Genomic DNA, 17,867 nt, shown 5'->3' on the forward strand with positions numbered 1-17,867 from the left:
CTGTTAAATCTCTTATGTCTATGGCCTCCCATGATTTTAAAATCAGTGAAGATTTGAAAATCCTCAAGTGTGCGCCAGACATCACTGGGAAGATCATCAGTGAAATATTTTCCCGAGCCATAAAACCTTAACTTGGCCTCACAGCAGCATGACTTGAGTGGAAAGGGAGCCTCAGATTCTTTGCCAGATTTTTAACCTAGCTTCAAAGCCCCCTCCTCCCTACCTGCAAGTATTATGTTAAGCCTACAGTGACTGCTTTCATTCAAAACCATTGACCTACATCGGCTGGTGTCTAGAATAACGGCGAGCCAGTTAGGAGGTTGAGGTTCATGTGTGCACACGTGTATGAAGTCCATGTGTGTGCAGGGCAAAGGTAATGTGTCTGACCCGTCCTCTGCTTCAGGTGATCCACGGCTGCCAGAGTGTGTTTGTACAGATCTGCACATTTCCGCTTTTTTCAGCTCTCAGACTGAATGAGGCCAGTTGACGGGTTTTGATGTGGAAACACACTGTGTTACTCTGTGTCTGTTAGTGTTTGCATAAATGTGTGCTGAATTGTTATCAAAGTCCAAAACCGTATATTTACATGATTGTTTTACTATTTAACATCTTAAAGAGTTTCTAAGTGTGGGTCAGTACCACAGACTGTACAAATGAACTTTCTTAAAGGCAGAACTGTCACATATCAGGACATTTGCCCTGTGAAATAATGCAGCCTGTAGCTGTAGCTTGATATTCAGCTGACAGATATTGTCTCTAACTCTCATGTAACCCCCCCTCCAGAAAGTGAATAATCATATTTATCAGAATGTCTAAGTCATGGAAATAGAATGGGAGTAGAACACACATTTCCACACATGGTCAGAGCGGCCATTTTTATGTGTACCATTAAGCGCGTTTCCATTAGGTACTTTTCCCTCTAGTGAGCCACTATGGGTGTGACTTGGGAGAGAGGATCCGCCCAAGATCCACCCTACTTCCCCGGTTAGGGCTTGGGAAATGGCTCAGAAAGTACCTACTGTTAGAAAAATTGCATGAGGAAACCTTTAAAATGTAATAATCTGACACCAACAGGAAAAAACCTCACCAATTATTTCTGTGCAGTCTTTGATGTGGAATGAAGTGCTAGAGACGTCCAAGTTCTCAGTTTAACAAAAGTTTATTACAATACGTCAAAAAATGTGCACTTTACAGAGATTCTCCGGGTTCAAAAACTGATGTCCCTGATACACACAGACGGGTTTCAGTTCGTGAAGTCTGAAACCAGTCTCTCTCCCCGAACCCAGTAAAATACTAACATTTGTTTACAAAACATGCTGGTCGATTTCTTCCAGGAAGTCCCGCCTTCTTGATCCGCTGATTCGCCAGTTTTAATTAATACAATGGCACGTCATGCCACCTGGTTGCTTGCTGCCCCGGACAAGGCCATCCTGACCTGGCTTCTTCTCCAGAACATTCTACAAAACCTCCTGCCTTGTTATGTCTTACAAAGATCGTATGTCTCACAGAGCCAAAGGATTTTCACTGTCATTCACATAGATTCTAAAAGTCTAAAAAATATGAAACAGACAATGAAATATATGTAGTCAAAGTTTCTAAACCAAAATGAACACACAAACATAATCATTGTATCATAATCATATTTCCTGATTTAATATAAATGCATAGAGATATTTACCAAGGCTGACCTGATAGTCACGCACAGAGACAGACACAGAGTCAGACAACAGAGACAGACACAGGGACAGACACCAGAAAGTCAAACAACAGAGAAGCAGAACTCAAGCATAAAATCATTTACCAATATAGAAAATAATCAATTATTTTAACACTACCCGAGGCAGGTACTTTCTGAGCCGCTACTGAGCCGGTACTACTAGTTGACGCTGGTTATAACGTGAGTAGAAGTCGACACAACCACAAAATAACAGCGCCATTTTTAAAAGAAATCAGCAGAGACGAGAGAATCGAGAACAAGAAATCATCTCCTCTCCTTCCATGTTGATGTCTCGACTGTTTGGACTTGCCACGTTGGTCTGTTGTCTGTGTCATGTCACTGATATCATGGTCAAAATTTTCGATGAATTTTCACATAAGTTTCGCAAAACTATTTACGTCGCATTCAAACTCTGTTGGTTAGCTGCTACAAAAGTACCTGTATGGGAACAGAGGCAGAGGGGAACTAACTAGTGGGCGTAGCCAAAAAACACTTTCCAAAAAGTACTCAAAAAGTACTCAGTGGTAACACGCCTATTGCCATTGGTAACCGTATGTATTCTCAAACCAGTATAGCGGTAAAGCATGGTTTACTTAACAGATCTATTAGTTAGTGAGTTAATTCCGCCATACTTTTATGCTAAACTGCATAAAAACAATCTCTGCTTTATTTACCAACCGTTCTGCTCTCTTTCTATTTCTGTGGTCAAACTATGTCTTTTTAAATCTGTGATGTTCATTTGTATATGCATGCGTGTTACTTTGCATCAGCTCCTTAAATGCATCACTTATTGTTAATTGCAGATATTTGAGAACGAAATCAGACAAACCCATGATTTACCGTTCCGCAACTCTCTCGTACTGCATGTTACATTTGAATGCCTCTGCAGACGTCTGATGTAATGATATAGTGGGAACGTTGGTGCTGCGGGGAGTTTGGCTCCCCGGTGGTCCCCGCAGCCCTGGGAAAAGGAAGTCCATACAGGAAGTGAGCTGGCTGGGCCTCAGTCCTGCATGACTGCAAACACTGTAGTCTGCTTCACTGCCGTTAATGTATGAAAAAGAAAGAATGTTAATGTTGATGCATGTGAAGTGCATGTTGGTGTGGATTGATTTTTGATGCCACACGGATGTGAAAAGTGTACTAAAACTGTCTTCACTTCCCCGACTTTGTGAATGACTGATGTAGCTGCGGGAAAAGGCTCCGACAGCTAACGGCTGATAAATGAACTAAGTCATCACTTAACCTCAGAGCCAAGCTATGCAGCAATGTGCAGATGTGACGACAGGAAAGAACAGAGAGCAATAGAGCAGAACCAAACCGAGCAGGTCAACATGGCCCGGACGCCACTGGATGTAATGAGTTAACTTTTGAAATGTAAAGTAGGAAAAACCACAACTGAACAATAGTGATCTCTCATTGTGGAAAGAGTCCTTTGCCTTAGTCATGTTTCAGTTTATATTTGCATTTTCAGCCTAACACTGACTGACTGACATTTTCACCTTGATGCCTAAAACGTGCACATGCACCACCCGTGTGGTGAATGTGGCACGTGTAGGCGTGTGTATAAGTGCACATGTGTGTTGATGTGTGCCTCCAACAGAGGGGGAGGGGAGGGGGGAGGTTGGTTTGGTTGGTTGGCTCAGTGTGAGCTCTTTGTAAGAAGGGGGGAGTCAGGAGGGAGGGGGGAGGGAGGTGAACCGGGCGTTTCTCTCAGCTGCCTGCCGGTCTGGTTGCTGTTGGTAACTTTGCTTGATGAGATCAGAGGGGATCGGCTTTCAGCCCTTCATGTCTCTCTCTCTCCCCTCCTCTCTCTCTCTCTCTCTCTCTCTCTCTCTCTCTCTCTCTCTCTCTCTCTCTTGGAAAGACTGAACTGAAACTAGAGTGGGGCTGAAAGTCTGTATCGGCGCTGTAGTTGTCAGCGGAGAACGTCGTGACGGCGCTGCCTTGGAAACACTCTTCAGAGTTGGAGTGCAAGTGTGTTGGGGGAAGGTGGGGAGGAAGAAGTGATAGCCTCGGGACAGATAAGCTCCAGGGAAGGGAAAGAGGGAGGGAACAAGGGAGGGAGCAGGAGGGAGAGGTGGGCAGCTCTCTTTCTCTCTCTCTCTCAGTCTGACTTGCCGGCTGCTGGTCTCTTCTTCCTCCTGTCTGCTCGGGTTTTCTCTTTGCCAGCGGCTGGCTGGAGGAGTTTAGCTGCTCTTTGTTTTTTTTTTTGGCTGGATTTTTTTAGAACATGGACTGAACAGCAACCCACAGCGAGACATGAGAAGTGTCACTGGAGAGTCACAGTAAGCGGCTTGATCTGTTGTGTTGTCTACAAGGTGTAGTGTGTCATCTCTGAAATATGTCTCACTGAGAGAGATTGTTGCTATTTCAGGAGTGTGTGTGTGTATTTTAGAAAAAATAGAGTAGCTGCTTCAACTGTATGTGATTTAGTGCACCTATTTATATGCATGTCTTAGGTTAAAACCAGCTGTAAGTGTGATTAGTTTTTTAATTCTCAGCATTACACAAGATCAGAAAATTTTGTTTTTACCTTTACACTCAACCTTTTCTTTTCTCTGGATGCGACCATGCAGCTCCTCTTCCCTCTCTCTCCCCCTTCTTTTTCATCTCCTATCGCCTGTAATTCTCTTAATGGTCTCAGGGCCCCAGCTGGCCACCGGGATACCCCGTGTGTGTGTGTGTGTGTGTGTGTGTGTGTGTGTGTGCTTTTGTTTGGGAGAGATAGAGAGTCCTGGGATAAGCGGAGGATTTCCCCCACTCACATACAATAATAGGATAGATCCTGCTTTCTATTTTTAAACACACTGTTTGTCTATACGTTACAAACACCCCTAATCTGACACCTTGCCCCACGCTGCCTGCAGTAGCTTTTCTCACAGTGTGTGTGTTTAGTCTATGGATTGGGGTGGGAGGGTGTATTTGTGTGGTCCATCCTGGGATAGAGAGATAGCAGCCCTCCTTTCTGACTTTATCCTTTTGTTTTGTCAGCTGCTGACCTCAGTTTCTCTCTCTCTCTCCATCTCTTCCATTGTTTGTGTTCTCTTTTATTTCTGTCAAATCCATACAGCCTTCCTCCACCGCAGCCTCTGCCTGCTTTTTATAGTTGGTCCCTGTATTTAAATAACCGCCTTTTTTAAGGCACTGTTTTTAATTTCCTTCCTTTCTTTCTCTTTGTGTTCTGTTGTTCTCTGGTTGCATGTGAGAGCAGTGGGGAGGTTTCTCAGGGTCACACTTTTTTTTGTGTGTGAATGCTTGTGTGGATGTATGTCTCCATGTGAAACATCCTGGCACATCACTCTATGTTCCACTTTGTTCAGAGGGCTTCTAGAGAACACCATGGTGGTGTACATTTGTGTATGTATGTGAGTGTGTGTGTGTCACAGAGCAAAGGCTGCTACAATTCCCGTAAACCCCTAAATTATCGTGTGACTAATTGATTAATTGTTTAAACTTTAAAATGTCCAAAAATAATGAAAACTGATCTTCTTGAGTTTCCAGCTCAGAAAGACACACACACACACACACACACACACACACACACACACACACACACACACACACAGATTGCTTGTTTTGTTTGACCACCGGTCCAAAACCCAAAAATGTTCAATTTACAATCAGAACAGAGAAAATCTGCACATTTTTGGGCTATGAATGACAAAATGTTTGGGATTTTTGCTTTGCTAGATTGAAGATTGAATTGTCAGTCCAACGATTTGGTCCAGACTGAAATATCTCAACATCCATTGATTAAATTACCATTTAATATTATATAGACACTAATGACTTGTGCTTTGTGCCCTGTGCTAATTAGCATCTCATTAGCATGCTAACACACTGAGCTAAGATGGTCAATATTGTGACCTGCTACACATCACATCAGCGTGTTGGCGTAGCGACTGTGAGCATGTATGCATCCTGATGTTAACATTAAGCTCAAAGCACCACTGTGTCGGGTGGTAGGTGAACATCTGTGGTTGTAGTTTTTGTGGCATGTCCCACATCGTTGGCACCAGTTGGCCTTTGTTTGTGGCTTTTCGGCTGATTGAGCAGCACTCTGATTGGATGTAAAGAAAAGCAAACAAATGACTAAAGTCCAAAGGGTGGACACTCAGGTTATATGTTCATCTGATCATTCCAATACATATATATTTTTACAACAACATGGCCATGTAGAATGAACTAGTAAGAGTGATGTGAAAATGGTGGGTAAACTCTGCTTTGTTTTATGAATGTATAATATCATAACAATGGTTTGATGAATACAGGCTAGTGCCATCAGAGTTATTTTTCCTCTCACCAAGGATTGGCCAGAGGTTGTAGTCTTTGCGGTGTGTTCATGTGCAAAACTTGGCCCATAAGGTGATGCAACAGTCGGCCTTCGTTGCTGCCGCTTGTTCTTTGTTGTGGGTTTGACGTGTCTGGGCCTCACAGAGCTGCTAGCATGGCTGTAGACTTGTAGTCTCATTGCCTAATAAATGATTTATCCAATTCTGTTGGTTGACTAATTAATAAAGTAAGTTTCAGTTCTATAAATGATATAGTATATGACTTAATAAACTCTTACCTCCTCAGTCTCCCTTTCCTAAGTGTTTAAAACTGTCCAGTGGAACCAATGAAAATTAGTGTCCCAATTGCTGTTTTAGACGTCATTCCATCATGTGAGCATGAAAAAAAACTATATTCATGGGTTTGACTCGTGTGGGTGTGACACGTTTCATCACACTCTTGTGCAAGGGGGTCGGATGTTAAATGAGCGAGGCAGCAGCAGTGCGTCATATTCAGGCAGACTTTGATTCAGTTTCATTACTGCTGGGGTTGTGAATCTGCCACCTGAATCTACTGCTACCCCAGAGAGAGCTTTATGGATGGCACCGCCAAGGCCTTGTGTGTGTGTGTGTGTGTGTGTGTGTGTGTGTGTGTCCATATATGTGTGAGAGATTAATAGGTTTTGCGTAGGTGTCCGTAAAGGAGTGCTCAATCACTGTAGCACTAATGGTCTTCCCTGAGGGCACCATGGATTTTAAGGTGTCGCAGCAGGCACAAGAACTGTGACAGTGTGTGTGTTCATACATCTTCTGTATTTCAATCTGTTTTAAATACACTGCATTTTATTTTTAAGCAACTATTTAGTTTCAATTTCTAGATTACCCACAGTGCAAGTTTGGTATTTAGGAGAAATAGTGAGGGAGTTTTAGGAGGGAATTTTTTCGTTTCAAGAGAAGAGTGGATTTGAGTTGAGGAGGAAGATGTGGGAGACGGAATGATTCATTAGGGAGACAGTGACTGGAGTTACTCAGTAAAGAGTTCAGACCGTGATGGAAGACAGAAGAAAAGAGAAAGAAAGACAGGGAGAGACTCTTTTTCTTCTTTTTTTACCGGATTGGGAATACATGAAAGTGATGCATCAGGGAAATTTCTCTAAAGACAATCATCAACTTGCGTATAAGAGGTCATTTCTTCCGCAATGCACACAAAGTCCATTTCCTTTTTGTGTGAGGGGGTTTTTGCCTGTCAGTGAGCATGTTTACTTGTATGCAGCTGCGTGTGAATTTGCTTGTGTGCAGTGTTTTATAGACCGTGCTTTTTCCCGCATGCTGAGCTCGCATTGATTGCCGCATGGTGGACGCTGGGGCATTTGGGTGGCATGCCTGAGATAATTTGTACCAATTGATAGGGTGTCAGCTCTGCTGTAGTCTCTGTGGATTTACTGATACAGTGGGACAGAGACAAATGGTTAGCAAAGAGGGAAGAAAGTACAGAAAAAATGGGATAGAAAGTTGGTGAAAATAAAGCTGTGTGAGGAAGCAAAGTTAAAAAGCTAAACCTATAAAGCGAGACAGTGATAAAAGAGTACTTATATCTTCTTCTGCAACTGCCCAACAAGTCCAGAGATGTCTATAATGAGTGCTCCACTTCTTCTCCCAGTCTGGAGTCTGTCTCTGTATTTTGACATCCTGTTAGGAGCCAGACGGTATAGTTTATGTCTAGCTCTGGCATCTTGAGCTACCCAGGGATTCCCTCAGTAGGAATGAATGTCAGCAATGTAGAGAGGATGGTAGTTTGTTTAATCTAGTGGGTACAGCTGTTGCCATGAAGAGATATAATATAAATGTGTGCATCTGTTTTTCTCTGTCTTCATGAGCTCAGTTTTTATACCCTGTGGTGCCCAAATGTCCCCTGCAAGAGTGGAAAGTGGAAGAAGTGACCGCACTGTGATTCATTTTTCAGACGTCATAGGAACAAGGCAAAGTCGCCGTGCATCAGCATGACAGTTGGGGTTCAAATAAGGTCAGAGTTGTGTAAAATCTGTTATGTAATGGCGGTGAAAAGTAATATGGTCAAGGTGAGCAGAATACATCTGCTGTGATGACACGCAGAAAATAAGTTTGGCCTTTGCCTGTTGTCAAACTTCAAAATGTTTCCTCCTGCTGCTCTCCATGATGAATTTCAAGCTTGACCAACATATCAGCGAGCAAGCTATTTTTAAATTAACACATTCCCTAATTCTGCACTTGAATCGGAATTCACTACGACCAGAATAATTCGAGTTCACCGACCCTTGAAAGGCGAGTCAGTTAATTTTACACACTGCAGCTGATATATTTAAATGCAGACTCATAGCTATTCCCCCAGAAAAGGACATGCAGACACCTCAATATTTCAGGAGGAGGGTGCTGAATATCTCATGTGATAACCGTAACAGAAACAGACACATGCAATGCTTTAGTTGCAGTTCATTAAATGTTTCATTGCAAGGACTGTCTTTACAAATGAATATCCCCGGTGTCTCTGCTGCCTCTGGGGCAAGTCATGTGAACATTTCTTAAAATGAATAGTTTGACATTTTGGAGAGTACGCTTTTTTGTTATTCTTGCAGAGAGGACATTGGAAATATCAATGAATCTTTGGACAGAGCCAGGCTAGCTTTGTTTCCAGTCTTTATGCTAAGCTAAGCTAACAATCCGCCAGTTTATAATGAAAAGACAGACATGAGAGTGATTTCAATCTTCTCATGTAACTCTCAGTAAGAAAGTAAATGCATTGGATGCAATGTCAAACTATTCCTTTAAGAGATCCATTAAAAACATTTGACTGGATGTGACTTGCTAAATGAAGCCCATTGTTTTAGGGCTGGACGATATGGACTCAACTCATACCCTGGTATTTTTAGGCTTAATGGCGATATACAATATATATTGGTATTTTAAACAAAATGTGCAGTGTTTAGTTTTAACTCAACCTCACAAGTAATCATCATCATCAACCTGTTTTATGAAGGTATTTACCGAAATACCTACAAATTACAGAACCATTGTTGTTTTTTTGTTAGGAGCTAGCTCAAGTAGGTAGACAGCAAAAATATACTACAGAAAAAACCAGGAAGTGCCTTAAGATGCATTCTACCGAAACTTCCAGCAGGGGGTGCTTAGTTTGGCAACAAAAAAATCTGTCCATTCATTTCAGTGCAAAATGAGAAAACTTCTCACTTGATTTATTACCTCAGAATTTTTTTTTAGGACAACACTATGGTCTCAATCGCTAGTAAAAAATCTTATTCAAGACAATTTGATGTTAATAGTTCTAATAAGGGCCGTCATCAGGAGAGAAGCAGAGCAATGCGTATCCATGGCACTGTGTCAATAAAGTTGTATAAAAGTTATATAGACATAAAAAAAGACGTTTACCAATTTGGTCTCATAACTTTGACCCTTTCACACTGTATTTTCACTTAATGAGAGTTTATTTGAACGGTTTGTTCAGTAAAAATATCTTAATACGGAACACTAAGTGGATATATCGGTATGGCGGTATTGTCTGAATGACATATCTCTTTCTAAAATATATCGATATAACTCGTAATACCAATATAACGCGGCTCATTAGTGGTGCAAGACAACAGCTGTTTGTGCTGCTGTCACTGTGTCTGCAGGTGGCTGCTTTGATGATAACTTGTGGAGTAGAAGATTTGGGATAAAGGACACGCACACACAAGCACGTGGCCAGGCCAGACATTCATGAACACAGACACAGGAAGGCTGAATGACTGGCCACTGAGCTGTTCATCCTGATCCTGCTTGGCTTTAAGGGTTAGTTAGCTGACACAAACAGAGAGTCACACATGTACAGTAAACACTACTGTACTCAACATGACAACCTGGTTTATATTAGTCAGAAGTGTTTTGGGTCCTCTCAGGAGCATGACATGATTTCTGTGGTCCACAGATGCATCTGGTCTGTTCTCCAAGGGAGGTGCAGTATGAGCGATAGGTTCCTCAGTGTGTATGTTTGACTTCAAAGCCTGTCTGCCCAGTCAGAGTTTGTTGGACAGTAAATGAAACCCTGTCTGAGACACACACACACACACACACACACACACACACACACACACACACACACACACACACACACACACACACACACACACATACCGCCCTTTTTAGTGACTGGAGCTTGTTAGTAAGGCAGACGAAGCTAGCCCACACACCAGGTGCACACTGCTGTCTGTCCTTCCTTATCTCATCCTTTTCCACTTTTTTGGTAATGCTTTTAAAATGGGTTTTATTTTAATGTGCCATGTCAGTTCCTTTTTATGTCTCAGTCACAAACCTTTTTTTTCTGAACATCTGTCATTTCATTTTCTTTTTTAGTTTAGTCATTTTCTGTCTTTGATCCCACCCTCTCTCCTTATCCTTCCTGTTCAGGATTCCTACTAATATATGCTCTTCCATCCATCCCCTATAGAAGCCATCTGTGTGATTTGATATTTTCAGAGTAATAACCAAGGTTGAAATCATAGTACAGCTGAAACAATAAGTCAAATAATTAATTCATAATTGACAGAAAACATTAATGGAATACCCATACTGGCACCATTTACTTCAATTTTATCAAGGATTTTCACCATTTTTTGATTATTTGTTCACCACTGAGGCGTGGGGGATCCCTGTTTTTGACAGTCAGCTTAATATCTTGAGATTTTAAAAAAACTGTTGATTGACAAAGGAAGAGATTTGAAGATGTCATCTTTGGAAGTGTGACATTCCTAGTAAAAAATAATAATCAGCATATTTATAGATGATAAGCACATTAATTCTAGTTGCAGTCTTAAATAATCGCACCACCTGCATTCTGCATGTATGGCACCGTGCTATCTGCCGTCTTGTCTCACCCAGCTGAAAGTACAGATGAAGGGAGGGGGGGTGAGTGTGGTCGGTCCTAAATGAGTTGGCTGCAGAAGCAGAGAGAGATGGAGGGAAAGTAAACAACAGATGGTTGAAGCATGTTGTCGCTATTCGCAGCAGCAGACGCTGCGCCAGCCCACCACCAGCCTCTTGAGAGGTTACTACGCAACGGTGACCGTGACGACACCGGGTCGGAGGTCAAGAGCCTCCTTGATGACAGCCTAAAATGCCAGATTGTCATCCACATGCTGTGCCAGACTGGGCCAGCTGAGACGAACACTGAGAGTTTGTACAGTGTTAAATAGTGTTTTCTTTGGCTGAAGTTTGGCCGTGATGACTCTGGAATCTACCATGCAGCGTCCACCCTTAACCCACCTGCCAGCAGTGATGACACACACTGAGGCAGCTGTATCTGAGTGTGTGTGTGTGTGTGTGTGTGTGTGTGTGTGTGTGTGTGTGTGTGTGTGTGTGTGTGTGTGTGTGTGTGTGTGTGTGTGAGTGTGAGTGTGTGTGTCCGAGCATTGAACCCTCTCATGCTGAGGAGTGAACTGAGTGGTGGCACACATTGGCTGCCAGCTGCCATGACCTCATTCACAGCGAGAGAGGCCGAAAGAGAGACAGAGAATGGGGAAAATACAGGCAGCCAAAATGAGGCGTGCGTGTGTGCATGTGTGTGTGCGTGCGGACATAAACATTGAACACAAAATTACACCATGACCTCAGTCTGTGATGTGTTGGCCGTCTGGTTTGATGGGAATATTTATGCTGGTTTCATCATATTTTGGTTGAAAATAAAAACACTCGACAAATTGTCATATTAACGTGAAGGCACTTTACATTTGGGAGAAATTAAAATAGTGGCCTTTTGCATAGTTTTGAAGTATGTTTTCCACTCAATTTATGTAATTTTCTGCTGCTTGGGGTCTCCCAGTCAAACAATTATAAAGGAGTTCAGTTAAAAGCACAGATTTTCTTGAGTTTGAAAATTGTTGGAAACACAGCCTAACACAGTTTTTTTTAGATGTTTTGATGTGAAAAGGTTACATATTGTTCCTTTAAATAACCGGTTCATGTATAAATTGGGACAATACACGAACAGAGACGCACCAAAAAAGCACTAAACAGGATTTCACACTAATACTGTATTTTCAACAGTAGTAAAATGTTTAACCTCCTTCTATGAATCCATCTGTGTGCAGTGCAGTGTAATAAGCTGTGCATCACCCCTATCGAGGTGTGAGACACCCTTTACTGGAAGATGCGTCAGTTCAGCATACACTCAAAATAAATGGGACCTTGTGCCGGATGAGGTAAAGACAAGCAGCAGATGCATGAGGCACATAGAGAGTTGTGTCATCCACTTCCCTGTCTGCCCGAGGTGTGACTGACTCTTTTCCTGTGAACAGGAAGCACCAACTGCTGTTCCTGGAAGAGATCACTATGTCAGTTCAACCACACACAGCTGTCTGTACCTGTGTGTACGTGATATCATCTTTGTAGTGGCTTTATATGCTATAACACATTGTTTGTTGATTGTCACGATAAACTAACTATACCACACAGAAGTAAAAAATAAAAAAATAAATTGGGGATAAAAATATTTATAAAAAAAGGGTCTTTTCTTAAAATTGACATTAATTTAAACATTCATTCATGAGTTTATGATCTGTGTCAGCTTTACTTCAAATAAACCAATGCACAGAAGTAAACTAAACTGAAACTGAACAAAAACTAAACTAAAACCATCTTGCCCACACTGGAAACTAACGCAATACACTGAAAATGACTCAAAAATGGAAATTACATTATAGAAATGAAACCACAGTGCCAGCAGTGGTTATTTATAGACATGTAGATGATAAACATGAAGCCTCTTTCACACAAAGTTCCTGGTAAATGACTGGGATAACCCTGTAGGCACTGCTACTGATTTTTAGTATCCACACACATTCTTGTGTCTTCTCGGATGGTAATGCCTGAATGGATGGGGCAAGGAACCGTCCAGAAGAAGAAGATGGGACAAATTCAGGTGTATGTGTATGTAAGATTTCCCTTTTTTGGGGGAACATGCGGACGAGGAGCTGTTTTTTTCAGTGCCAATGTTCTTGTAATTTATTTAACTGTTAACAAGTCATGAATTAGAATACGTCACCAGTGGAGTCTTGTGATTGGTTTTGCTTGCTCCATGTGAAACCGTTTACATTCACAATGCGTCTGTACCGAATGTCATGAATGTGTGAAAGGGGCTATTTATGATACTATCTATCTATAAACTGTGAGGGTAAATGTAAGTCAAGCTGACTTTTTCAACTTTGTTCCACTAAGGAACAACAGAGATGAATTATTACCTGGTGTTTCTGTTTTTCCTTCGGTTGCGTCGGTATTTTTGCAGACTCAGGCAATACTCATTAAAATTACATTACCTAAATGAGAGCGTGCCAGGTTCAAATCTGGGTAATGTTGCACAACTGGGGAATGTTTGCAGGCATGCATTGGTATTGGTGTATGACTTTGTGAGGCGGATGAGTCAGAGGAAATGTGTATATCTGTGCCAGTGTGTATCTATACTTGTTCATCCTGTTCATTGTTTATTTCTTTCACAACAAAGCCACACGAAATCTGTGAAACAAGGAGTTTTGCCAACACTTGCCACTGGTGTAATTCTCTTTCTCTTTCAGTCACTCTTTGTGTGTTTCTCTTTCAATCACCATCTCTCTTTTTTTAGTCCTTCTTCTTTTCTGGCTCATTGTTTAGACTATAGTTGGCTATAACCAGCATTAGTTAGAGATGAATTAATACCAGTTTTTTTAAATACTTTTTTTCTCTTCTCCTCTGTTTCTCTCAACAGGAGTGTCAGCAGTTTGTCTTTCTGAAGACATTTATGGCATGAAACCAGATCGCATACATCTTTCATTCATCACCTCCTCCTTCATCTCCCTCCACCACTCTCCGGTTAGGGACTCTTGGCTCAGCTCCACCGCATTGATGAGGTAACGTCAAGCTCTACGCAGCGCAGCACCCACCTGCACAAACACCACCCTTGCCCCCCTTCCTCCCCCTCCTTCTGTCAACCTTTCCACCGCAGCTATGGGGCAGAAGATCTCCGGCAGCATCAAATCAGTAGATGGTCGTGGGGAAAGTGGTGGCTCCCCGTCTTATCGGCCTTTGGCGCACCGTCGGCAGCACCCTGAACTGAGGGGCCCAGATTTCGCCAAACCTCCCAGACTGGACCTCCTACTGGACATGCCATGTGCTGGACTGGAGACGCAGCTCCGCCACGCGTGGAACCCTGACGACCGTTCCCTCAACATCTTCATAAAAGATGATGATAAACTGACATTTCACCGCCACCCGGTCGCTCAGAGCACGGACTGCATCCGGGGCCGGGTCGGATACACAAGGGGTCTCCACGTGTGGAAGATCCACTGGCCCTCCCGGCAGCGTGGCACCCACGCCGTGGTCGGAGTGGCGACCTCAGAGGCTGCTTTACATTCTGTAGGCTACACAGCGCTGGTGGGGTCGGACTGTGAATCCTGGGGCTGGGATCTAGGACGCAACAGGCTCTATCACGAGAGCAAGAACAGGGCCCACAGCTCGCTGCCCACTTACCCTTGTTTCTTGGAGCCGGAGGAGACGTTCAACCTGCCGGACTCTCTGCTAGTGATTCTGGACATGGACGAAGGGACGCTAAGCTTCATGGTGGATGGACAGTATCTAGGAGTCGCGTTCAGAGGACTGAAAGGCAAGAAGCTGTATCCTGTCGTCAGCGCTGTGTGGGGACATTGTGAGATAGCCATGAAGTATATCAACGGCTTGGATCGTAAGTAACATACACAACACTAACAACACATTCTGGTTGAGTACTCGGTGGTGATGTTTTATGATATTTGTTTATCCAAGTAGTCTTTAAATTCATAGCAAGTTGGCAGTTATTACAAGAACAGGGAGAAATCTGTGGGAGCCCAATCCTGACATGTCATCACTGGTGTGGAAAGTTTTGTTATGTAACTCTGTAAAGACAGAGGTTGAACATTTGACACACTTTCTAAAGAAACAAATGGGGAGAAAGTTAGACAGAAAAATCCTCATGTTCCGCAATATTCAAGTGAGTGATGACACAGGTTTCTCTACAGGAAATGTTGAGGTCGTCATCATGTGCAGTCATATCTTAGTTTGAATGGTCTGTGTTTCTATAGAGATCTTTCTCAATGCCGTTGCTTCCTTTCAAGCTGAACAGTAAAGATGTGAATGAGTCATTTGTCATTGTGAATTTGAGTTATCTAGTTCGTGCAGTGTTCAATGTAACAAAGGCTAAGTAATTGATATACAAATGATAAATTTGGGTGTGAAGTATTCATTCTAAAGCAGGCGTAGGAATTTGTTTACCACTGAACATTTAGGGATTGGTGATGGATGTCTGGCTGCTCAGAACTTCTGAGTTTATTATAACACTTTTGAAAGGGAGAAAGAGTTGACCTCCTGCATGTGATTTTTGCTCATTTTCTCTTGGCTCTATCGAAGCATCTCAGACTAATTTCTATAGATATTACTAAGCAGTTTTTGTGTTAGGTACCTGAGGAAGCAATAAAAGATAATTTCTCATATGTAGTCTTGCAAATGGTACCTGCAGGTATCAACACCACATTACCGGGGTTGTTTTGGCTGTTTCTGTGATAGTCATTTGGGTCATCATCATGCCTCAAAGGGTTTGTTCTGCACTAAATAGTTCCTGATTGTAGCAAGACTACATTGTGATTTATAAATGTATCACAGGCTTGTTGTGTCTGTAAAACAGCTTTGCTTCTCAGTGGTATGAGAGGGAGACGAGTTCATAAAGAACAGTTTGGATGTGGGGTTGAGGTATTTGAATATGGTATGCTGTGGTCCCAGGAGACGCTACATTCTGTTCGACTCCCGCTGTCTGTCTGTGTGTGTTGTTAGAGAAGAGACAGGCTTTTCCTCCCATGGCAGTCTAAACAGTGACTCTTTGAACAGCTTGTTAGAAAAGCTCTTAGACACACACGGACACACACCTGCCAGGACGGGAAAGTGTGTTTTATGAAAACATGCTTATGATTTGACTCCAGCGGTCCCCTCCCCCTGTGTTTGCAGAACCCCATGGGTCTTATTTGATATCACAACCGGGTGTGTTTTTGTCTGTTACCCGGCAGAAAGTTGAGAGGGAACCCATCTCTCTCTTTGTAGTTTGTTACGTCTGATTTTTCTTTTGCCCAATCACAGCAAACTCCTCTGTGAAAAATGTCTTAGAAGTTGTCTGCTCTTCAGGGTCACCATGACATCAAGAGCTTGTTTTTTATGCTCTCTTAAAAAGAAGTCATGGGCCTCGTCCTAGCATTAAATTGGATGTTTTTGGTCTTAAAACTGCACCTGCGCCAACTAGAATATGTGAATCAGACTAAAACGCTAAACATTTGGCTGGATTTTAACACTGGAAATTTCTTAACCTCTGGTTTAAGTCATGCCTGACTGTATGTGTGATGTCTGGTAATCTCATACACTCAGACTTAGTTCAAAGTACATACTTTGGCTGTTGAAAGCACCTCACCTCAGCCACTTCCCATTTATGGAGCCATCTGCTGGATTTCACGGCGAGTCCGTGTGATGGGCCACCTCGGAGAATATGGAGAATATTGAGTGCGTTTAAAGCCCTCGCTTCTACAAGCGTATATGCTTCATGCTGTGAAATGAGGTTTGACTGCTAAAAATGTGCACCGCTTAATGCATGAAAGAGGGAAGGTTGAAAGGCTCATCCTGATGTATGGTGTATCTTAAGGAAGAGGAACGGAGACAGCAGGGTTGAGAAATGGAGGCAAGCAGGGATATTTGGGTTTAAAAAAAACAGACTGACATAGAGACAGAGAGAAATGTAAAAATACCAATTTGTAAACAGCACAAAACAGTGAATAAGAGTCAGGCTGAGTTTTTCCACACCATCACAACTTGTGTTTACGAGAGATGTGCTTATACGTTTCTTGGAAAAAGTAATTCAGTAGCAAACAATCCTGTTAACTGTCAAGTAAGTGTAAGTTCATACAGTCATATACATATTTGTACTCTCCACTCTTGTCTCATAACTGTCTATATCCATTCGTCTAGTGTAAAACAAAGAAGCTGCTATAGCTTCCTCTGCTTTGGATTCAGCTTCAAGAATTAATTCACTGATTGCAGAGTCTAAACAGTCTAAAAAGGTGCTTTATCATGCAGCTACACATTCCAATAGTCATAAACAAACTAAATGAAATCATGTGTGTGTGTGTGCTAACCGACAAGACAAAGGCTTATTTGAGAGACAGGGCTCAGGTAGGGGAAATCCACTCGGACCACCAAATCTGAAACAATGCTTTTGGTTTCTCATTCCATTTACACAAAACCACATTCATGGCTTAGAGGGTCTTCTGGGGTTATTAGTGCTCCAGTCACTGCTCTGGATCTGACACAAAGACTGTGATGAGAATAATATCTCCAGATTCAGAGGGGAAGTAAATAGCCCCGGGGTGCTTCTTTGTTGCAGAGTGGGCAAACAGGGTGTGATTACAGTCTGTGCAGCCGCTTCCTCCAATATCAGTTTTGAATTGAAGCGGCTTGTCTGCCCCACAGATGACTCGGATAGTGAGAATGAAGTCATAATTGCTGTCTGCCTGTAAGTGGTATGAGGGTGTGTGACTGGCAGTGCAGTAGTATGTGGTCGGCCAACAGACATTGTATCATACAGATGGGTGACAAATTAAAGGGAAAAAACCCACATGAAGTGTCTGCGTCTGGCGTCAGGCCACCGCGAGCCTCCAGAGCAGCTTCATTCCTCCACAAGACATTACCATTTATTCATACAACCTTTATTTAATCAGGTAATGTCATTGAGCTCAAGATATTTTTTGCAAGAGAGACCTGTGAAAGCAGATAGAAACAGACCTGACAAAAGGACATAAAGCAAAAGACGA

General features: G+C 42.5%; 1 protein-coding gene across 5 annotated transcripts in view; it reads left to right on the forward strand.

Annotated features, from left to right (window-relative positions):
- LOC131980523 (SPRY domain-containing SOCS box protein 4-like) overlaps positions 1-17,867 on the forward strand; it is an 81,432-nt gene that overhangs the window by 26,774 nt on the left and 36,791 nt on the right. For 2 of the 5 annotated variants that reach the window (XM_059344772.1, XM_059344775.1), the window contains exon 2: positions 13,757-14,728. In XM_059344772.1, coding sequence (XP_059200755.1) covers positions 13,996-14,728 — 733 coding nt within the window. In that variant the 5' untranslated portion in view covers positions 13,757-13,995. Of the gene's footprint in view, positions 1-3,778; positions 4,006-7,156; positions 7,176-13,756; positions 14,729-17,867 lie in introns of those variants that run through there. The other 3 variants (XM_059344774.1, XM_059344773.1, XM_059344776.1) reach the window with 3 other exon arrangements.

This window comes from Centropristis striata, chromosome 11 (assembly GCF_030273125.1).
Source record: "Centropristis striata isolate RG_2023a ecotype Rhode Island chromosome 11, C.striata_1.0, whole genome shotgun sequence".
Lineage (NCBI taxonomy): Eukaryota > Metazoa > Chordata > Actinopteri > Perciformes > Serranidae > Centropristis > Centropristis striata.